We start from the raw sequence: 24,289 nt of genomic DNA, 5'->3' as shown, positions 1-24,289 counted from the left end.
CTGATCGAGAAGGGACGGACGCATCATAAGCGCAGGCGGCCGCAATATGGCTGACAAGGGCTCTCTAGAAGACGCGAGGGTACTCCAGAGCTCCGTAATATTTCTCCAATCTGTCCGCCGGCCACGGAGCCTGCATCTCCTCTGACCATCATCCTTGTTCGCTAGGCGGTTCTCGAATTTGCTAGTGACGCTCGCCTGAATACAGCAAGCCTCTCCGCAAATGATCTTCTCACTAGGAACAGCCGAGTCTGCGACCATGCTGTCAATGAAGATCGAGTTTTTCTCCTACAGTTCTGGTTAGTGTGTATGCCTCGCTGAAGGGGGAAGGAGGGGGTGGTGTATTGCAGACTAGAGTTGGATTGCGGCGTGCCTCGCTGAAGAACTATTCTGCCGTTCACCTTATGTAAAAAAACCATGGATAGAGATTTCAACCATGAATTTCACAGCCAATACTTACATAAAATACGCTACGCTCTAGCTTCGATAAAGATGGCACGCCACAGTGAACAGTACGAAATTTCTACTCATGCAGAGCCGAAGTGCTTAATTACTGGTATTATGTGAAAAGTGTGAGAAATCAGAAATGCAGCTTACCCATCTTTTACACTTTCAAAAGCCATAATAGTACCAAGAAATTGGGAATGCCTTGATAGTGCTTAGCAAATGCTGTTCTTTTTGTGGTTAGTGGTTTTATCATCAAGTAGTTACTGAAACAGGCTGTGACAGCAGTAGAAATTAATGACCGCAAGAGTCCCAAGTAACAGGCACCTACGATTCACCGTTGGATTAGCGAATCTGTAACCGTATTACAGTTATACACATCCTTAAGATGTCAACGATATCATACCTGTTTTAGGTACCGAACATTTGATGCATTTCTTTACCATTTTGATTACGTAGTACACTCTAAAGCAAAACATGAGGTAACACGAAGGTATTATCCGAATGGGAGGAAATCGATAGCTGTGATATATATGCACAGACAAACAAATGACTACAGTTTGCCGCGCGGGGTAGCCCAGCGGTCTTAGGCGCCTTGTCACGGTCCGCGCCCTGCCCCCCTCCCCGCCCCCGCCCCCTCCCCAGTGGTTCGAGTTCTCCTTCGGGCGTGGGCGTGTATTTTGCCTTTAGTGTAAGTTAAATTAAGTAGTGCGTAAGATTTGGGACCCATGACCTCAGCTGTTTGGTCCCATAAGATCTTGCGACAAATTAAAAAAAAAAAACTACATTTTCAGAAAAGTGCTACAATTTATTCAAGAGAAGGAGCTTCACAAATTACGCAAGTCAATCACGCATTGGTCTACCTGTAGCCATTATGCAATAAGTTATTTGGCTTGCTTTGATTGAGAGTCGTTGGATGTCGTCCTGGGCGATACCGTGTCAAATTTTGTCCAATTGGCGCGTTAAACCGTCAAAATTCTGAGCCGGTTGGAGTGCCCTGCCCATAATGCTCCAAACTTTCTCAATTGGGGAGAGATCCGGTGATTTTGCTGGCCGAGGTATGGTTTGGGAAGCCCGAAGCCAAGCAGTAAAATCTCTCGCCGTGTGTGGTCGGACATTATCTTAATGAAATATAAGCCCAGGACGGCTTGCCAAGAAAAGTAACAAAACGAGGCGTAGAATATCGTGGACGTACCGCCGTGTTGTAAGGGTGCCACGGATGACAATCAAAGGGGTCTTGCTGTGAAAAGAAACGGCACCGCAGGCCATCAGTCCTGGCTGACGGACCGAATGGCGGGCGACAGTTGAGTTGGGATGCTGCCGCTGTCCAGGGCGTCTCCATACACGACTTCGGCATGGAATCTCATTAACTGGAGTAGAATTGTCTTCCGTGATGTGTCCAGCTTGGTTGTCATTCATCTTGATTGTCATCCGTGGAAGGAAGCGTAAACGGAAGAAGCTGAGTTAAGAGCCAGTTTCATTTCATTTGTCGTTCCCTTAAATGAGGGACCTTAGTAGTGGCAGTATATATTCTGTCAATGAGGCGTAGTTAATGATCGCACTGTCGACGAAATGTTTTAAATTTAAAAATGGTTCAAATGGCTGTGAGAACTATGGGACTTAACATCTGAGGTCATCAGTCCCCTAGAACTTAGAACTACTTAAACCTAACTAACCTAAGGACATCACACATATCTATGCCCGAGGCAGGATTCGAACATGCGACCGAAGCGTCGCGCGGTTCCAGCCTGAAGCGCCTAGAACCGCTCGGCACACCGGACGGCCAGATTTACAATAATAAAAAATAAACTGTTGTAGGGTATCTGAAGTACACCAGCACAAGGGAAGAACCAGGAAAGTCCACGCATGATTATCCTAGCTCCTGATAAAACGTTCGTATAGATCAGGAAGCCTTAGTTGTATGATATTACACACACAGCACCATTGCGAACTCATAGATCTGCATATATACACATGTTATAGTACAGTATTTGATGGCAAACGATAATATGTACCAATATTATGTTTCTTCTGTACTGCTACAGCCGCGTATTGCGAGGGGGAAAAAACCATCTACATGACTCTGTACACACCCTAATCTGTCTTATTTTCATGATCCCTACGCGAGATGTACGATAGAGGGAGCAAAATGGTTGCAAAGTCTTCTTCCAACGCCGTTTCTTTATATTTATGCATCAGGATTTCGCAACAAGATCGTCGCTTTCTTCCAAAGAAATTAAATTCCCTGAGTATCACAGTTGCACCTTCTGATGGGTGATACCGATCTGTTACGATCCTAGCGGCGTGTCTTTGAATTCGTTCTCTGTCTATTGCCATGTCTACTTGATAATGATTGAAAACGCTAAAATAGTACTCTAGAAATGGTCGCTGTAACTTTTTGTGTGTGATTTGGTTAACGAATGCATTGCTCTTTCCCAGATCTCTTCAAACAAATCGAGTTCTTCTATTCGCCTTCCATAATGCTAATTTTACATGTTCGTCGCATTTCATTTCGCTTATTAGTATTGCACCTTAATAATTAAAGGATGTGGCGTGCTTCAGACGCTCGCCACTAATATTTTGATCGTATAGTATCGAGTCGTTTCTATTTGCTGTGGGAATTACCTTGTATTTACCCACTTACCCGTATTCCTTTAGTTTCTCTGTGCAACAAGTTTCCAATCATTCAACACCATAAATTAAAATTACGCCTGACGTCACTTCTGTCACACAGCCCTGCCTCCTTAATAATCCGTTGTTCTTTCCCACGAGGCCATTCACACTATTTAAAGCCGAGATGCGTTTGTCCCGAAGATGTCTTTCGAAAAATAGCCAAATTCGCGTGATTCTAGGCGTACAGCCGTCGGCAGATTGAAGAGTGAGCAAGCAAGTCCCTATCTTTTACCTGGCTATGTTCAGGGAACACCTACGAGATGTTTCCCAATGTTTCACCAACCCTCCGCAGCGCGCCTTTGATAGTAATGGCAACACAGTGCACTCAGACGTCCAGGGAGCCATTATTTTCATTAACTACTATGCTTACAGAATGAGACTGCCTTCTGTCAGACAGCAAACTCATGTAGTAAATTAGATAGCAACGAATCTCATAAGTGACAGATTAAAATACTATTTATGAGTCAACTACACATACAGAACGCAATGCATGACCTTCAATTATGTCCTCCTAAACGGATGTATTTTGTTAGGGATTCCAACAATGTATACACCAATCTTCCTAAAGAATTTCAGTCGCTTAAAAAAAAAAAATCGGTTCTCACAGAGATATACGACGGGATTCATTGTAGAAGTTTTTCGTATGTAACTCGAGATTAGCATACGTGTTTTAAGAAAGATTGCACCACTTTATGACATATCAGCTTTGTATCTTACAAGGGAACCTCCCCATCACACCCCCCCCCCCCCCCATCCAGATTTAGGTATAAGTTGGCACAGTGGATAGGCCTTGAAAAACTGAACACAGATCAATCGAGAAAAAAGGAAGAAGTTGTGTGGAACTATGAAAAAAAATAAGCGAAATATACAAACTGAGTAGTCCATGCGCAAGATATGCAACATTAAGGAGGACGTGAGCTTAGGAGCTCCGTGGTCCCATTGTTAGCGTGAGCCTCTGCGGAACCGGAAGTCCTTGGTTCAAGTTTTCCCTCGAGTGATAGGTTTAATTTTTTATTTTCAGACAATTATCAAAGTTCAGGCACTCACACATAATCAACTTCGCTCTCCAAAATTCCAGGACATGTTCAGATTAGCTTGGACATATGCAGGATTTGATGGTCTACACACGGAAAAATTTGAAAACGTTAAAAACATATGTTTTGACAGATCACAGGGAAAACTGTGAAACTGTTGCATTCATTTGTTGCAGTTTATGCGACAAACACTTATGTTTTCATCACTTTTTTGGGAGTGATTATCACATCCAAAAGAAAAGCTAAATCGGGCAAGGTAGAAGAATCTTTTTACCCATTCGCCAAGTGTACATGTTAGGTTGGTCGACAACATATTCCTGTCCTGTGACGCACATGCCGCCACCAGTGTTGTATAGAATATATATGAATTGTTTTCCTGTGGAGGAATCGGTTGACCTATGACCTTGCGATCAAACGTTTTCGGTTCCCATTGCAGAGGCACGTCCTTTCGTCTAGTAATTGCACGGTTTTGCGGTGGGGTCGCAAAACACTTATTACAGTGAATAGAGACGTCAATGAACGAACGGACAGATCATAACTTTGCGGAAATAAAGAAAGTATACTTTTCACTCGAGGGAAGAGTTGAACCAAGGACCTCTCTTTCCGCGCAGCTGCTCACGCTAACCACGGGACCACGCCGCTCCTGAGCTCAGTCTGTCCTTAATGTTGCCTATCTTACGCATGGACTACATAGTTTGTGTACTTTGCTTTTTTTTGTCATAGTTCCGCACAACTTCTTCCTGTTTTCTCGATTGATCTGTGTTCAGTTTTTCAAGGCCTATCATCCACTGTGCCAACTTATAACTAAATCTGAGGGGGGCGCGATGGGGAGGTTCCCTTGTTAGAATAGGATTTATAGTAACCGAGATATAGATTTAGTTACGGAATGCGTAGAGGTATCGTTACTCACAAATCTTGAGGGCTTTATCTCGAATTTCGAAACAATGCCCTATATTGCGTAAACATCAAAGATTTTACAGGATCGGAACATATTCTATCGGCGTAAACCTTAATTAACTACCGGATGATGAAAAAGTCAGTATAAATTTGAAAACTGAGTAAGTCACGGAATGATGTAGATAGAGAGGTACAAATTGACATACATGCTTTGAATGACATGGGGTTTTATTAGAACCAAAAAAATACAAAAGTTCAAAAATGTCCGACAGATGGCGCTTCATCTGATCAGAATAGTAATAATTAACATAACAAAGTAATACAAATCAAAGATGATGTTCTTTACAGGAAATGCTCAATATGTCCACCATCATTCCTCAACAATAGCTGTAGTCGAGGAATAATGTTGTGAACAGCACTGTAAAGCATGTCTGGTGTTATGGTGAGGCATCGGCGTCGGATGTTGTCTTTCAGCATCCCTAGAGATGTCCGTCGATCACGGTACACTTGCGACTTCAGGTAACCTCAAAGCCAATAATCGCACGGACTGAGGTCTGATGACCTGGAAGGCCAAGTATGACGAAAGTGGCGGCTGAGCGCACGATCGTCACCAAACGACGCGCGCAAGAGATCTTTCACGCGTCTAGCAATATGGGGTGGAGCGCCATCCTGCATAAAAATCGTACGTTCCAGCAGTTGTTTATCAGCCAGGCTGGGGATGATGCGATTCTGTAACATTTCGGTGTACCTCTCACGCGTCACGGTAGCAGTTAATGACGTTTTGCTGGAAATGTTGTGAACTTTTTTTTTTGTTCTAATAAAACCCCATGTCACTTCAAGCATGTGTGCCAATTTTTACCTCTCTATCTACATTATTCCGTAGTTCATTAAGTTTTCAAATTGATACTGACTTTTTGATCACCCGGTACTTACTCTAGTAACTGCTATAAGAAACACGAGAAATGCACACACACATCAACACACTGCTTAAAAGAAGAAGAGTACAGTACTAGCGAACAGGTGTAGCATTTGTAGCGTTCTTCCGGGAAAGGAAATTTCCTCTAATACGAGCGCTGCTCACTCTTCACTTTACTTGTGGACTAAACGGAGAGGACAGTTGCGGGCATAGCGAAAGAAGCGCAAAATGTGTGGAGCATGCTGGCACGCTGATTTGTGTAAAGATGTTTAAGTTCACAGGAGGCGTCAATAGGCGTTAGGCGCGGTATGACGGGCGTGTTTTGGTGCGCAGCGGGTGGCGCGTGCGGCCGGGCTCCGGCGCAGCCCCCCCCGGCCCCCCCGCCCCCCGGCCCGCGCACAGAGGCAGGGACGGTAAGGAGCTGATCCAGTGTCCCACGGTGGGCTGCGACGGCATGGGCCATGTGTCTGGCAACTACGCCACCCACAGAAGGCAAGCGCAGACTTTCAGGTATTGTGGTAGCCTGCCGCGGGCTGGCCCGCACGCCCGCTCCCGGCCCGCGGCAGGCTAGCATTAGTCGGTCCATGTGTTCACCTTTTTTTTCGACTTTTGACCGTATTGTGCCTTCTTTGTTTTTAGCAGTATCTTTTTGGAACCCCCCTTGACACCTGTGTTCAGTAGTGGGCGCCTGCCGCCAGCCCTGCCCGCGCCTCGCCACGCCTTGGCTCTGGGTCAGGTCCCGCTCTCCCCCCCTCTGTTCTGTTGTGTTGCTTGGCAATCGTTGCGCCCTGCAGCTGCCGCCGGGCACACTGCACGGCGCGCCCCCGCCCGCCCCGACCCGCGTCTCCGACACAATATGTGTGTGTGATGTGACTGTCTGTTCGACTTTATTTTTATCGTCTGTGTTTTTCAGTTAGCAGCATCGTATTTTGCTCTTTCGTTCTTGTCGTAATCCTTATTGTTTTTCTTTAAAAATAGCTGATTGCACGTGGTATGTTTTGTAAGTGTATGAAATTGGTGTTTTCTCTGTAGGTTGTTGTTGTGGAGTTGACAGTTTACTTGCATCAAGTCTTAACGCTTGTCGGATTTCCGCAGAGTAAATTGCTCTGTGTAATGGCTCTACATACATTGTTGCGGACCTGATCGATCTTCACCTTCTCTTTTCACTCAAGAGCAAACAGTAGAACCGTAAATTATAGATGATTGTTTCACAAATACTTGATTGAATGAGCATTTGGCATGCTTAAATTTTGCTTTATGCAAATTGTCAGGGCTGAAAGAACAAGAAACACTGAAGGATTAGCGCGCGCGTCTTTTGTTAATGAAGAGTGTTGTCATGCCATAGTTAAGGAGTCTAACATGCTGTACTTCACATGTACGTCTGTTAGTGCCTGGCTGCTTATAATTTACAGTTCCTGGAGGTTAACTGAAGTGGATCGCAAAGGAAGGCCCAAACATATGCGGAAATGGAATTTTCCTTTTAGTTTATGATTTACTCCGCAGCTTTTCAACTACGCTTGAAAAAAATAAATGTTTCAAAATAACAACATTCTGCACTCAGATTTCATGAATATTTTCACGAATCGTTCACAGAAAGTTGTACGACGAAGGTTGATACAGCATCATGAAGTTTGTTTTCATTCAATTACCGCTATCATAGACATACGATCAGAACAATAATGTAGCAGTAGCGTTAGACCAAAGATCGATTTGTTTTTTTACTCAGGGTGTACAGTGCCTGTGGTCTCTTCGGATTTGTTTCAGTCACAGAGTAATTCACTATGTACGACATGTTAGTAAGATATTTGTTTAAAATGTGTACAGTTTCCATTCAAATATAACTCATTCCGAAGCATTTCCACACAATGGTAATTTCAAAACATACTACTACGCGAAGTTATAATACACTAACAGCCAACAATATGGAGGATACAAAATATCCAGCAAAAAGTTTTGCTACATGGCTGAAGCCCAAACCGTCTCACATTTCGTTACAATGATCATGAAAAACTGTACTGCATACGGTGCAATACGTTTCAGACTCACACTTGAAACAACTTTTCTTTTTGCAGGGCATACATTCACCTCATGCAAACATATAGAAAGATGGTGTTTTATCGTTAATTAAATCTTGCATCAGAGCTAGGAGGAATGCTGTCCACTAGATGTGTAATTACTTATGTTAGCCACATTTTTGGATCACTTATAAATAAGCGCCAGAATGAATAGAATTTCCATTTATCGAAATACATCTCTGAATCCAAAAACCCTAAGGTGGTTCTCACAGCATGCTATTCAAGTTTCCTTGAGTCTACATAATCTATTCAACCTCAAATCTGGTCGTGTGTTTAAAGCCAGCCCACAAATACTCTAAGGTATAAGTCAAAATTTTCAACAGATTTCTAGTTTCCAAAATTGAACTATGAAACATTACGACATTTCCCTTCCCCTTGCCCTCCGACCTCCCCTCCAGACAGTCAATTGCTCCATCCTTCACTGATTTTGAGCAGATGAATAGGCGCCATTACCACACTTTCTCTTCTTCGCCTAGATAACGACATACATGTGGATCTTCTTTAACACAACGTGGACTCAAGAAAAGGTGCCACAAGAGTAGAGACTATCTGTTGTTACCAACTTTCATAGAACAATGAAAAACAGAAAAGTTCGAAAACCATAAATGTCCTTGCTGAACACAGCGTATACGATATACTCGGAATTAAAACCCAGAAAGTAAAAGAAAGCACACTAGAAGAGCAAACGAGATCATGTGTAGATTACATTTTACCGTTAACCAAATAACTGAGAAACATTCTTCCATATCAAAGAAAAACTCATCTTCTGTTTACAGGCTATACGAGAGCAGTCGATAAAGTTTATAATAAAAAAACTGCGTGAGACAGTAATAAAAAGCGAGCATACGATTCGGAAATCGCAACGGATATAATTCCAAGAAGAAATTTGCACTGGAAACATAATACGAAGATTCAGTTACATTAACGGCAACATTTAAAGATTTAAAAAGAAAGGAAGAGCAGGGACCACGTGTAATTTTACAAAAAAAATGATTATTCCTACGCTACTTTGTGGGAATGAGGTACAGGCTAGAACGAAAGAGAAAGAAAGAAGACCAAGGAAACCAGAAATGTGCTTTTTGGAGAAGCGCAGCAGGATGGACGAGAATAGACGGAAAAAGACTGGTAAAAATAACAAAAGAAAATTACTAACCGACTTTTTATAATTCACTGTTTCGTACTAAGGGACTTTTTATAATTCACTGTTTCTTACCAAGGGAACGGAAAAACGGGGAAAACCAGTACGGTCAATAAGATGTCGTTACAAGCTATACTTCCTAATACGCGTAGAAAGTGGAAGATCCTCTGAAATCGTTTCGAAGAAACTGAGAAGGTTTTAGTTTTATACTTCCCGAAGACTTTTCGAAGAAGTTCCTTACGTCAGAGATCTGTACGAAGAGACAAACGATACAATATGTGTTTCTTCCTGGAAACAACACTTCCAATCTTTGTCCGTGGCTTTATCGCAAAAAATTGTTAATAAGAATTAGACGTAACGCATTAAAAGACTTGATATTGAATCGTAAGAACTTTTAAAAGAGAAAGGTACAATGATAACTATAATCGAAGCTTACATGTGTTAAATGTTCCTTTCGAAACGCTCAAGAATGGCGGTTACGTATTTTCGTATGCTCGCCACATTTACTCTTGAATCCCTCTGGTATTCCTGCTATTCAACTCGGATTATCACTGAACAGCAGTAATCGAACTCTGGTTTTGGCATTATGCGAGCTATGAAAAAGGGCCTATTCAAAGCATGCATGCGATAACTATCTAAGCAAAAAATTAGTAAAAATCTTTCGACGTACTTGCTTCAGTGATTCTTGTTCAACACCCTGTTGCTTGCAATTTGTATTGTTCCTAGTTGTTGCCCATAATTCATAAACTGCCTGTTGTGTAATATTTCATATGTGAAAACATTGCAGCCCATGTCCGCGTATCTTCGATGCAGTTACTGCAAACAGCAACATAAAAAAATGGTGCTAGTTGTTCGATACAATCCTTTATTTCGAATGCACAAATGTCGCTGCATTTTGCCCGTATATAATTTTAACCGCTATAGAAAGTCACGACTTTACATAAATTATAAAAAACCTAATGGATTATGACAACTATGGTCATCTTAAGAGTTTTGCTACCTTTTGAACAACCTCTTTATAAGACTCATGAAATTTAAAATCTGTACGCGTTAAATGTACACAATTTGTATATCCACTAGAGCTCAGTCATTCGCTCGTTGACATTCTCTTTGAGCAGAAATATTATTTCTGTAATAACTAATAAATTTTATAAATCGACTGAAATCCGCTAAAGGCGTTCTCAATAGTAAAAATGTTTCCTTTTCATATTGCACTATATCACATATATGGCGCCGTCATTCATTTAATTGACGTCTTGGTAACTGAAAGCGCAGTCTTGGTGCAGTACACATCCCTGCCAGAAAACCATTTAAGACACTCAGTGTTAAAGCAACACGACCTGCTGTTTGTCAGTGACATCAGAGTTGTAATAAATAACAGCCCACACATTGCCAGATATTGTATTGTTCATAAAGGGTTGAATCGCGTAGTGCTGAAATTACATGTTGCTGTGGAAAATCGCGTAGTGCAGGTGCAGTTCATATTCCAAATCATGAACACGGTATCCTGTCTATTACTGCCCATTGCCAACTATTCACTGTATTAGGAAAGTCTTCTTGAAGTATGTGAGTACAGCATACGCACAAATGGAATCTCAGGGCCATCAGTAGGCTAGCGTCGTCTTGTTGGAAACCAACTCCTGGACTTGAAGCCTGGAAATATAACGTGTGGAACGGCAGAATTCCTTCGATGTATAGTAGAACAGTAGTACATGTTTTTCGATATGGACGATCATGGACAGTGTAAACTGTGATTATTCGTGAAAGATATAACATCGCTAATGCGGAATATAGTTTTTTTCCGCTAGCGACATCAGGGACTGAAACATTGCAATGTTAGGGACAGAAACTATGAAGGTACCTTAGCATGCAGAAACAATAGCAAGATATTTCTAGCAGATAGTGCTATAGTGAAGCTTGGAACGAGCAGCCATTAGATTATTCTTGTCTCACTGCCGATCGTTTCTCCCTTCTAGCAAGCTTTCTGTTTCACCCAAGACCAAATTACAGTACAAAGAAGTTTCAACTGTCTGTGACTATGAAGCCCAATTGTGCAAGTAACTTGCAGTTTTATACGACACTCACGTACCATTGTAGTGACGTCGGCCGAAATCTGTTAATTGTTCGCATACTACCTCTTCAGTATATCTACACTACATCAGTTTCCGCGAGCCACCTAATGATGTGTGGAAGAAGGTATTTTACGTACAGCTGTCACTTCCCTCCTTTTCCTGTTCGATCGGCGTATGGCTCGCGGAAAGAACGATTGCTGGTAAGCCTCAGTGATGGATCGAATCTCTCTAATTTTGACGAGATGTACGTAGGAAGAAGCAATATATTGGTTGATTCTTCTGGAAACGTGCGCTCTCTATGTCCCTGAGGCATGAATGTCGCCGGGAAAGATTGTTGGAGTTACAGTATATCCACTGATATAAAGACACTACGAATCTACGTCAAAAGGAACTGCAGCTCCTTCCTTCTTCAAACGCCCATTACCCATAAGCACAGGAACTTCAGCTTTGAGACTCTTACGTCAATGTAGTTGTTAATCATATTTCCTAATTTGTTTTCAAAATGTAGGTGTAATTCTATGCTAGAAATGGAACAATGCAAGAAAGACCTGACGATTAAAACTATCCGATAACAATCGCTATTTCACCCTCTCTTACTATTCTGAATCATTTACAACCATGTTTGCCGTCATACGGCTTTGAATACCTGCGAAAAATTATTTAGCCTCATTATTTTTATTACTGCAAGGGAGACGCAACTAGTTCAAGTTAATTTATGGAGTGAAATCTGAGATCAGAATGTTGTGAAGTTTCCGCTCCAGCGGAAAAGATGCGGTAGGAACCGTGGAGTACGGCCAGGTACATCTCACATTTACAGGGACAGAGCTAGAATTCACCAGCGGTTATTATTGGAATAAATTATTTCTCAAGTCGAACGCTCAAATCAAGATATATTTTGCAGGTGTTTGTTTTCCGACATGGTTAATCAAATGATTTTTTTACAAATAAATAATGAAATGAATATTTATAAAGAGGTCATCTCCGTTAACGAAGATTGCCCTTAAAACACTAATTAGCGGAAAGAAAACATCGAAACAGATTCACTGCAGACTAAACTAAAACTGTTATGGGAACTACTGATCATAACTACTCCTTCCGACTGGTCGAGCACGTTCAGCTTGTTATTCAGAAATCGAACACATGGTCATCATCAAACATACATTCCGTAAACTTGCAAAACAGATCAGTTAGTGGCGCTATAGCCGGCACATTTCGACTCCAAATTTTAGTGCCTATGAATGATTCTAGTATTCAGAAGTGGTAATAACGATTTGCGCACCATAGAAAAGAAGATGTAACTGTGTGCAAAATGACATACTACGTTTGATGCCTTGAGCTACCTACATGATCCTGCGGCCGTTCCAGGCTGATAGTACGAGCTGTATAAAAGATTCGCGACATTGGCTGCTTGCTGTTACTGCTGTGCTGCTCACTGACGATGTAATTCTGCTTTCTGCCACAGCCTGTCCGGTTGCCCGCGTGCCGACCGGTCACAAATCCAGGCGCACTCACAGGAGCTGAAGTGCCCGACACCGGGGTGCGACGGCTCAGGTCATGCCACCGGAAACTACTCCTCGCACCGTTCGCTGTCGGGCTGCCCACGCGCCAACAAGCCCAAAAGCAAGCCGCGCGACGGTCAGGACTCCGAACCACTCAGGTGAGCACCAGACCAGTTCTTTCACCCGCTACAACATCTTACAGGCCTAATACGGTACACTGACACATGCTTCGCATAGCCTAACGCACGAGTCAAAAAAAAAAAAAAAAAAAAAAAAAAAAAAAAAAAAAAAAAAAACCAGCCAAGTTTGCCTTGTAACCTTCAAGACTTCTCAGTCCATTCAATTTCCAATTATACTGCGCAACACAATTGAAGAAACACTCTTTCGAAATCACTTAACTGTTTCCCATTGTGACCCACAAGCTCTAAATTTAGCTGTAAGATGCCTACAACCTTTCTCTGTAAAGGAGCAAAAGCGTGGTACCCTGCGACGTAATCCTCGGGCTCGTCGACGCTTCAGACAGCAATGAGTCTACACACGTGAAAAAAAAAGGCCAGAGCTCAGAGGTTCATGTATGGTGTAAAATGGGTTAATGATGTCACATTGGCACCAAATTTTGCCAAAATTCTTCCCAATGCCACCGTGGATATGTCACACAGTGGAAAGATCGACGCACACACATCTCACCCCTCCTTTTGACACCTCCGCGATGGAGGCCACAACCGCGACCCCCAGCGGTGAAACCATGCGGTTTTCTTATGGGTGACCGAGGAAAACATTTTACACACGCAGCCGCTCAGGATACACACGTAGAAGCCTCAGGGGGTGGCATAACCCTTTCCACTCTGGCCCGCACAATCGTGCGGGTTTGGTTATAAATGTTTCGTGTTTCAGCTACATCACGTTTCTGCGTCACTCAAGACTGCAGCGATGGTGCGAGCTCCCAGCTTCCGTTTGCCAACTGTTTTATTTCATGCTGTGTCCGCCAGAGTGCAACAAATCATTTAAAACTTCAACGACAAGGCAAAGCCATGCCTTATCGAGATAAATGCATTCTGCTTTCCTACATGTCATTAGTTTAAGGAAATTCCTGCATAGTTTTAGACTGAGAATGTTTCACTCAAGATGTGTAAGGTGTCTAGACACTTTCATGAAATGCTTTATGCATTTTATACAAGTCTGAATTTTGAGTAGTATGATAATGCTGGTGACTTCTTGAACAAACTATCACTATGCGAATTTTTTCAATATTTTTACCTGATTCTACACGTAATAATATATGGTGATTGGTACATATCGGATAACGTTTTAAGAAATTTTCTCTCAGGGTGGAAAGGGATACAGGTCGTCAGTGAAACCAAACCCTTCACCTGAGGAGTTGATTCCCACACATTTCGCAGCCGAAATCGACTGTTCACAGTGCGATGGACTACAGGACGACATTATTGACATTTTTTGGCCCTGATGGCACCTCACTGACACTTCAACCCCTTTGCAAATACATCGAACCCACTGAAGGTGGGCCGAGCGGTTCTAGGTGCTACAGTCTGGAACCGCGCGACCGCTACGGTCGCAGATTCGAATCCTGCCTCGGGCATGGATGTGTGTGATGTGCTTAGGTTAGTTAGGTTTAAGTAGTTCTAAGTTCTAGGGGACTGATGACCTTAGAAGTTAAGTCCCATAGTGCTCAGAGCCATTTGAACCATTTGAACCACTGAAGGTGGTCGCGCCCCTCCAGACTGCAGGCCACCCGCAATTTTTGTTCTGGTGTACGGTGGGGAACCACTAAGCACCGTTCAAATCCACTTTACGAAATTTAAACGCAACTCGAAGCAGCAAATGTTGCTTATGCTTTTACACCCCCCTCCCTCCCCCTCTGTTTCGCACCCTGCTGGGGCGTGTTTAAAGAGGATGCGACACTGACACATGCGTGAATAAAACTGCAAAAGGTCCAGATCGGTAACACCCTCGGCGCCACCTGCCAGAGTCTGTCGAGCACTTTAAAAATGTACCTGGGCACAGAGAAAACCCGTGAGGAGTCGTAGGCACCTACAAGTAGACATGTAACATCGGACGAATGTCAAAGGGTTCCCTGATCACAGGTGCCCTTCGCAGTTCTGGCCTCCATCGCTGAGGCTTAAAATCTAAACTAAACTCCGCCTGAACAGCCCATGAAGGCCTAATGGTACCGACCGGCCGCCGTGTCATCCGCAAGCCACAGGCGACACTGGATGTGGATATGGAGGGGCATGTGGTCAGCACACCGCTCTCCCGGCCGTATGTCAGCTTACGAGATCGGAGCCGCTACTTCTCAATCAAGTAGCTCCTCAGTTTACCTCACAGGGGCTGAGGGCACTCCGCTTGCCAACAGAGCTCGGCAGAACGGATGGTCACCCATCCAATTGCTAGCCCAGTCGGACATTGCTTAACTTTAGTGATCTGACGGGAACTGGTGTTACCACAGCGGCAAGGAAAGCATCAAAAGAAAGGGTGAAATGTTGGTAAGAGGGGATTCTTCGACCTTCCACGTGGCGTTGGGCAAATTTATGGTGATGTTTGTGCCAATGTGACATCATTAACCCATCTTACACCTCAAATGAACTTCTGAGCTGTTTTTTTTACGTATGTTGACTCCTTGCTGTTTGAAGAGTCGCCGAGCCCGAGGATAACATCGCAGAGCACCACGTTTTTACTCCATTACAGAGGAAGATTGCAGGCCTCTTTGAGCTAAATTTGAAACTTCTACGTCACAATGCGAAACGATTTCGAGGTTTCGGAGAATTGATCCTTTAATTGTGTTGCTCAATGTAGTTTCACATTCAGGGTCGAAACAATTATATATAGCAATGATTTCAGTTCAGTAAAGACACGGTATTAATGAAATAATGAGAACTATGTTTTGCAACCAAAACAGTGGGCTTTTGTTGAATTGGATGGACTGGATGTGTATTGAGAATGGTTTTCGAAACTGCGATATGATTTTCAAAATGGAAGACATGGAACGACGAGGTCATCAAATTTATGTATACACAACTGATACAATTTAAACGTTACATTAAAAACTGTTTGATCATTTACTTCATGACTTTTATTCGCGTCTAGTAACCATACCTTCCCGATGAAACACCCAAGAAAAGTTGGAATATATCAGTACAAAACTAGTTGACCTCTCAGGTGATGAGGTTCACTAGGTACTATTTGAAGAAAATCTTGCTACATGTTACTAAAAAGAAACATCTCTAGAAAAAAAAATTATGGGTACCTAAAATCATAGTCTTTATTTTCCCTTTTTGGCTCCTTCTTTTTAAAAGTGCCAGGTAAATCTATGACGTATTTTTTCCAATCAAGCATCGAGTTGCTGAAAGCGCAAATATTTTGGAGTTGTGACGTCAAATTTCACTACTGATTGAATTTTCTCATTTTGAGACTACTGAAGGCGCGATCTGTTCTACTTGTTAAAAAGTATTCAACAGCCTAGATCGCGTGTAATATTTCTTTTATTTAAGACAAACTGTATCTTCAGGTCTTTTTAATCTTTTTGCTGTAAAAGTGTTCATTTTACATTGAATCTCACGCCAAGTTGTCAAGTGGATAAAAATCAACACAAAAAAGGTTTGTTATAACTGAAATATTTAAAAACATTAAAGCGTCTTGTGCAAAAGGCCATATATACCTCTCATAAATATTTGTTACATCACAAAAATACACTCCTGGAAATTGAAATAAGAACACCGTGAATTCATTGTCCCAGGAAGGGGAAACTTTATTGACACATTCCTGGGGTCAGATACATCACATGATCACACTGACAGAACCACAGGCACATAGACACAGGCAACAGAGCATGCACAATGTCGGCACTAGTACAGTGTATATCCACCTTTCGCAGCAATGCAGGCTGCTATTCTCCCATGGAGACGATCGTAGAGATGCTGGATGTAGTCCTGTGGAACGGCTTGCCATGCCATTTCCACCTGGCGCCTCAGTTGGACCAGCGTACGTGCTGGACGTGCAGACCGCATGAGACGACGCTTCATCCAGACCCAAACATGCTCAATGGGGGACAGATCCGGAGATCTTGCTGGCCAAGGTAGTTGACTTACACCTTCTAGAGCACATTGGGTGGCACGGGATACATGCGGACGTGCATTGTCCTGTTGGAACAGCAAGTTCCCTTGCCGGTCTAGGAATGGTAGAACGATGGGTTCGATGACGGTTTGGATGTACCGTGCACTATTCAGTGTCTCCTCGACGATCACCAGAGGTGTACGGCCAGTGTAGGAGATCGCTCCCCACACCATGATGCCGGGTGTTGTCCCTGTGTGCCTCGGTCGTATGCAGTCCTTATTGTGGCGCTCACCTGCACGGCGCCAAACACGCATACGACCATCATTGGCACCAAGGCAAAAGCGACTCTCATCGCTGAAGACGACACGTCTCCATTCGTCCCTCCATTCACGCCTGTCGCGACACCACTGGAGGCGGGCTGCACGATGTTAGGGCGTGAGCGGAAGACGGCCTAACGGTGTGCGGGACCGTAGCCCAGCTTCATGGAGACGGTTGCGAATGGTCCTCGCCGATACCCCAGGAGCAACAGTGTCCCTAATTTGCTGGGAAGTGGCGGTGCGGTCCCCTACGGCACTGCGTAGGATCCTACGGTCTTGGCGTGCATCCGTGCGTCGCTGCGGTCCGGTCCCAGGTCGACGGGCACGTGCACCTTCCGCCGACCACTGGCGACAACATCGATGTACTGTGGAGACCTTACGCCCCACGTGTTGAGCAATTCGGCGGTACGTCCACCCGGCCTCCCGCATGCCCACTATACGCCCTCGCTCAAAGCCGTCAACTGCACGTACGGTTCACGTCCACGCTGTCACGGCATGCTACCAGTGTTAAAGATTGCGATGGAGCTCCGTATGCCACGGCAAACTGGTTGACACTGACGGCGGCGGTGCACAAATGCTGTGCAGCTAGCGCCATTCGACGGCCAACACCGCGGTTCCTGGTGTGTCCGCTGTGCCGTGCGTGTGATCATTGCTTGTAAAGCCCTCTCGCAGTGTCCGGAGCAAGTATGGTGGGTCTGACACACCGATGTCAATGTGTTCTTTTTTCCATTTCCCGGAGTGTACATTGCACAGTAGCACATTTGTTTACATATGCTGAACATATTCTTTTATTGTTTTTAGCAAATCTCGGTAAGCAAATATTTTGGTACTTGCAGTCAACGTTGCTTTAAATGAGAGATCAGAAGCTTTCTCTCCCAACAACTCATTCCTGTGATGGACAACGTAACAGATTGGGTCATTGTCTTGGCTCCAAACGCTTTCTCAGTGCTATGATTTTGTTATCAAAGTGCGAGGGGACGTAATATTCATCTGCGGTGTATTTCAATTCAGTCCTATCAAAAACGCTCGTTACTGTCACCCTGATAGTGAAGTTTTTTTTAAAAAAAACTAGCAGATTCTTTTATGTATCTCAGGAAGAATTTGAACCACGAAAGTTTTGCTAAAGTGCCATATGCTTCGAGATGTGCCTCTCCTCTAAATATTATTTTCCTCCAGAAGTTGTTGTTCTGGTTTGACTGAACAACGCTCTCCTTGCGGATGATTAGCACTGTAAATACTGCATCGACATATCTGTTTAAATTAAACGAGGCTTCCAAGTCTGCATAAGCAAATGTATGATCGAGAATACCACTAAGTCTTGAACGGTCGTGAAAGAAATTGACTCTTACACATTTCGTTTCAGGGTATTTTTAATATCCATATATTCAGGATAATTTTAACATCCACAGCTAAATTGCAACGTGGTCCGGAGCCCATGTAAATTGTAAGTCTCCCTATAGGCAAGTCAGCTTGGAAAGACGGAGGAATGCTTTGACATACAACCTATAACACGAACACATCCAGTACAGAACAATAGTGTTCAAATCAATGTTCGGGTTGTGAACAATTTTGCTTTCTTTGAGCTGAGTCTGTAGCCTAACAACTCATAGGCTTTAAACGCTAACCGAATCTTGTGTACGAAATTGTTTTATTTTACCTGTCATCCTCAGATACACACGAGTGGTATCGTGAACGGTTTCTATTTTTTCTCGAAGCATCACGTTGGCCAAAATTTCTCCGCTACGACAAGCTATGCTTTTTCTTGCAAATACATGGCTTCTCCAATATCGAAATTATTTGTAAATAGTTGTATATACTGATTTTATTCCTCTAAAGATTTGCCGCCTTATCTTTATAGGCTATGTTTCAATATTACGCCACTGTTCGCCTGCTTCGTGAAACTTACGTTATTTCAGGCATGCCGGTGATATAACTGATCTGTGAAGGAGATTAAATACGTATTGTCTGACCAAAAAAGTGAAATAACCGGAACCCAGAAGCTACAGGCAGATGTTAATGATGTAAGTTCGTACACGTACACACCATCGCGCGCATGTAAATGATGTAATTCTCTGAGGTTGGTGGAAAGGCCACCGAGTGCAAAAATGTTGTTCATGTTTAGTTTTGGTAAGAGGCCTGGTAGGGTATGTAAGAGGCCTGAACGGATTCAGATGTTAAGTGATCACTGTGAAGGACCTGTAAATGACGTGTACTCGAGTGAGACCGTATTAACAGCAGTTAGCAGAATTTAAAAGGGCCTCGTCCTGTGTCTCCATTCGGCCGGCTGGTGGGTTCACATAATACCAAGATTTATGTGGCATACAGGTGTGACATTGTGACGTTGGAGGACTGCGTGGGCATTTCGTCGTCAAAGTTGCAGCAGAACACGTCTGATCACCACAAGGGAGGATCGCCGTGTTATACACCAAACATATCATTACCACTTCACATTAGCGCTTGACATCCGAGAATAATACTGCACGTCCTGCAACATTCTTTATAATCCAGCACCATTGGTCAGAAAAGACTAGCATCCAGACTAGAGAATTATCGTCCCATATGTTGGCTGCAGTCATCACCAAAACTCAAACGGCTTCATTTGGAGTCGTGACATGGCCAGAAAGGAACTGCTGATGAATGCCATCGCATTGTGTTTAGCGATGAATCGCCGTTCTGCACTGCCCTATATGACCATCGTCGGCGGGTATGGCGCCGAGCTGGAGAGAGGTCCCATTCCTCCAATGGCTTGCAGAAGCATAGCGGTGTTCTTCAGGGCGTCATGGTGTTGGGAAGTCATCGGGTATGAGTTCAAATCACGTCTGGTACTGTTTGAGGCAACTCTGACGACACAATGGCACGCCACGGGTAACCTGTGTCTTCATGTGTTACCTCTCATGTGACAGCATCGTTGTACTATTTTTCAACAAGACAACGCTCGTCCACACATGGCATGTGTTTCTATGAACTATCTACGTCTTGTGGAGGTACCTCCATGCCCAGCAAGACCCGCAGATTTGACCCCAGCTCGGACATAAACGCTGTCTCAATGCCAGTATCCAGGATATTAAGAACAAGTTAAAACAGTTGTGAGCGAGAGAGTGCGTCCCAGGAGACGACGCCAACAGTTTTATGACACCCTTACCAACCTAATCAGTGCATTCATCCAGGCCATAGTGGATGCAACGTCAGTGAGTAAAGTGGTCTCATGCTGTAAAGTTCTTTGTGAATTTGTCTCGATTTTCAAATCAGGGCTATGACAGCACATCCCCTCTCAACCTGTGAAGGTTCATTTCGTTTCCATTTCCCCTTTTGGATGTTTCATTTTTTATTCAGGTAGCGCGCGCGCGCTTTTGTGTGTGTGTGTGTGTGTGTGTGTGTGTGTGTGTGTGTGTGTTTTATGTTCCACTTCAAGAATTTACTTAATGTCATTGCGAAATAATCCATAAAGTCGACTGCAGAGAACAAATATATCACAAATAAATTTCTAGTGGACACAATTACTGACTTCTGTTATTGACCGAAAACTTACAGACGATTTTTATCGTGCTAATAACTGTGTAAGTGAATAGCAGATTAATCGTACTTTCGTTGGCGGAGATGCCGTTGCGGCTTTGAATTTTTTTGTAATGTGTTCCTCATAGGGCGTCATTCATGATCTGTTGCATGTATGATATCCTTGGTCGCCCCCGCCGATTCCTTCCCTCAATAACTCCTTCTGCTATTGTTCCAATGATATTGTTGTGTCGTAGGATGTGCCCTACAAGTCTGTCTCTTCTTGTTTGGATGTGCCTCCACAGAGATCTGGTTTCCTGTACTCTTCTAAGCACCTCTTCATTTGTTACTTTGTCTGTCCAGCTGATCTTCATCATCCTTCTATAGCACCACATCCAGGAAGCTATAGACCAAGTTCGAGAAACTACTGAGGTGGGGATCAAAATTAATGGGCAGAAGATAGACATGGTACGTTATGCAGATGATATTGCTATAGTCACGGAGACAGAAGAAGATCTAGAGGAAGTCCTCAGAACAACGGAAAAAATTCTATACAATCAGTATGGAATGAGAATAAACAAGAAAAAGACTAAAGTGATGGTATGCAGTACAGGAGCAGAATATGAACCTCCGAGAATTAGAATTGGAAGAGAGGAGCTGGAAGTGATACAGGAATTTACTTACCTGGGAAGCAAAATCACAAGGGATGGTAGAAGCCGGAAAGAAATTGCGACCAGAATACAAAAGGCCAAAATTGCATTTAATCGGAGAAGGAACTTACTCACCAGCAACAACATCAGTCTGAAAATAAGGAAACGCATCATGAAAGGTTTCGTTTGGAGTGTGGCCCTATATGGATGTGAAACTTGGACAGTTGGAAGAGCAGAGAGAAGACGGCTAGAGGCCCTGGAGATGTGGTGCTATAGAAGGATGATGAAGATCAGCTGGACAGACAAAGTAACAAATGAAGAGGTGCTTAGAAGAGTACAGGAAACCAGATCTCTGTGGAGGCACATCCAAACAAGAAGAGACAAACTTGTAGGGCACATCCTACGACACAACAATATCATTGGAACAATAGCAGAAGGAGTTATTGAGGGAAGGAATCGGCGGGGGCGACCAAGGATATCATACATGCAACAGATCATGAATGACGTTGGATGTAACACATATGTGGAAATGAAGAGGAAAGCAGACAGAAGAGAGGAATGGCGCTCTGCTGCAAACCAACCTCAGGGTTGAACACTAAAAGAAAAGATAGGGCGTAATAGCTCGTAAATGCAAAGTCAGTAGGTGACATAAAATCGTCGACTCATGAAAATGTGTTCGGTTAGTCGGCTATATTGGGACTATTTAAAGAGTTCTCGTGTGGTATGGCTCTGTTTCCAAATTAATGTTCGTTTTTATAATTATCTATTTGCAAGATCCTGCATAAGACTCTCATAATTAATACAATGCGGTTTAACGAATCTGTTACTTTCTAGAATGAACTTTCACTCTGCAGTGGAGTGTGCGCTAATCTAAGACTTGCTGCAGATGTCTCCAGGTCCGGGATTCGAAACTTGGACCATTGCCTTTGGCGGACTAGTTCTCTGTGGATTGAGCTACCCAAGCAGGACTTAACGACGCACCCTGACACATTTACTTTCAGCAGTATCTCGTGTCCTACCTTCCACATTTCCACGAAAGCTCTCCAGCATACCGATCTCCAGGGGTATTAAGGAATATCATTCTACAATAGAATGTGGAAGGAGTTGCTAACTCGGCTGAATCAGTGCTATCGGAACAGATTGATCGATTTCTGCTGTGTCAGTGTAGTTCAAAACCTTTTCTTTTTTTGTGTAAATCCTTACAGCTCTCTGGTGGGCGACAAGAGATTGTGACGTAACAATAAGAAGACACGACGGTTTTTTCAGTGTCATTGTTGTTTACTAGTTTGTTCGACTGTGTATGTGTGTGTGTGTGTGTGTGTGTGTGTGTGTGTGAGAGAGAGAGAGAGAGAGAGAGAGAGAGAGAGAGAGAGAGAGAGAGAGAGAGAGAGAGAGGGGGGGGGGACGAGAGGTCATGTAAGTGATATGCCAATTGATTCTTGTATTAATCGAGTGCCGCTGTGTGTCCAGTTTTAACAGAGGTCAGAGCCTACTGGCGATGATCCCTTCATGAAACAATTGAAAACGTCCGTTTTTAGGATGCCACGTGGAATATAATTCAGATATCAATTACCTGCACTGGACAAGTATGCTTATTTCTAGTTATACAGGAGTTACAGTTATCGCACCTCTAACGTGGAAGCTGTGCATGAGTGAGTCTCTACCTCTAATGGCAGTTGCAGTTCTTTCTGGTAATTACCAGTCCGACTTTGGGTGAGTGACGAGAAACTGTTTCAGGCAATGGAAACAAAATACAAAAAAGGGGGAAAAAATATCTTCTTTGGTTTTTCAGTGTCAGTTTTCGTTGTATGGCAGGTAGTGTGCTGCTGCTTTCTTTTCGCTCCCCCTGGAGCTGCTATCGCAGGGGTCGGAAGGACGGCGTCATGCACGCGCGAGATGCCAATTTCCTCGAGATGCGTGTAGATGCGGGCGCGGCCGAGAGGGGCGCTACCTCTTTATCAGGCTGGACCCGCTTGTCAGCCGACCGCCCGCAGCGCCCGTTGTCCCTGCGTCAGCGCGGCCTCAAGTTCATTGTATCTGCGGCCGGCCGCACGGCTGGACAATCGCACTGAGCCTCTCTCCTCTCTGTTCTGTTCTGTGCGTATGTAAGAGTTGCGCGGCCGGCGACAGGGACAAAGGCGCGCGCCTGCCATTGTGCTAGCTACAAAGCGACTGCTTGTGTGTTGCCGCAGGTGCCCCATCCCCGGCTGCGACGGCTCCGGACACGCCACCGGCAAGTTCCTGTCGCACAGGAGGTAAGTGGTCAGCAAGAGCAGCGGCTACGTGGTAGGCTGGCAGTCTGCGGAGCAACAGCAGCCGAATCCGAGGAACCATTCCGTCCGCATAGAGGCCGTCTGGCACTTTACTTGGTAGTAAAATTAATTAGAAAGGAGGTATGAATATCACCGTCCAGCTCCAGATTTCCTCAGCCGCATTTCAAAAGAATAACATCCAGTAAGAGAGCATTAGGTTCTTGGATTTCCAGAGAGTAATATCAGGCTAGTCTGTTTCGAATTTACTCGTTACTTTATATACCATATACATTAGTCTAACAAACAGACCACTTTTAAGTGTAGCTTCCAACCCTTTGCCTAGACTTATCTTGGACAGTACTTCTCATTTTTTTTCAGATGAGTCATACAAAACTATGTGAAGGCAGATAATCACAGAATAGCACTTTCACAATAAGCTATAATGGAGTCACAAGTCACAGAATAGCACTTTCACAATAAGCTATAATGGAATCACAAGTCACAGAACAGCACTTTCACAAAAGCTATAACGGAGTAACACTGTTTTCTTCAAAACCGGCAAAGTTGTGTTTAATAAGCAATATTGCCGAAAGTACTGATAAATTTGTCATTGTACTACACTTTCCATTGTAGATATGCAGATATGCTGTGTAGTGCAAAGCATAATATCTAAGGTCATTGTACAAATTGTGCTTCCATTTTTCTGTCTTTTTGTCGATGTAATTATAGGCACTTATTATTATAAAACGCTGCTAAAGCAAAACG

The 24,289-nt window shown here is 43.6% G+C and overlaps 1 protein-coding gene across 1 annotated transcript in view; it reads left to right on the top strand.

Annotated features, from left to right (window-relative positions):
• LOC126337014 (atrophin-1-like) overlaps nucleotides 1-24,289 on the top strand; it is a 272,907-nt gene that overhangs the window by 138,927 nt on the left and 109,691 nt on the right. Inside the window, exons 14-15 of the mRNA XM_050001316.1 lie at nucleotides 12,709-12,903; nucleotides 23,465-23,527. Coding sequence (XP_049857273.1) covers nucleotides 12,709-12,903; nucleotides 23,465-23,527 — 258 coding nt within the window. The remainder of the gene's footprint in view (nucleotides 1-12,708; nucleotides 12,904-23,464; nucleotides 23,528-24,289) is intronic.

Source organism: Schistocerca gregaria, chromosome 1 (genome assembly GCF_023897955.1).
Source record: "Schistocerca gregaria isolate iqSchGreg1 chromosome 1, iqSchGreg1.2, whole genome shotgun sequence".
Taxonomy (NCBI): domain Eukaryota; kingdom Metazoa; phylum Arthropoda; class Insecta; order Orthoptera; family Acrididae; genus Schistocerca; species Schistocerca gregaria.
This window is presented reverse-complemented; position numbering and strand designations above follow the sequence as displayed.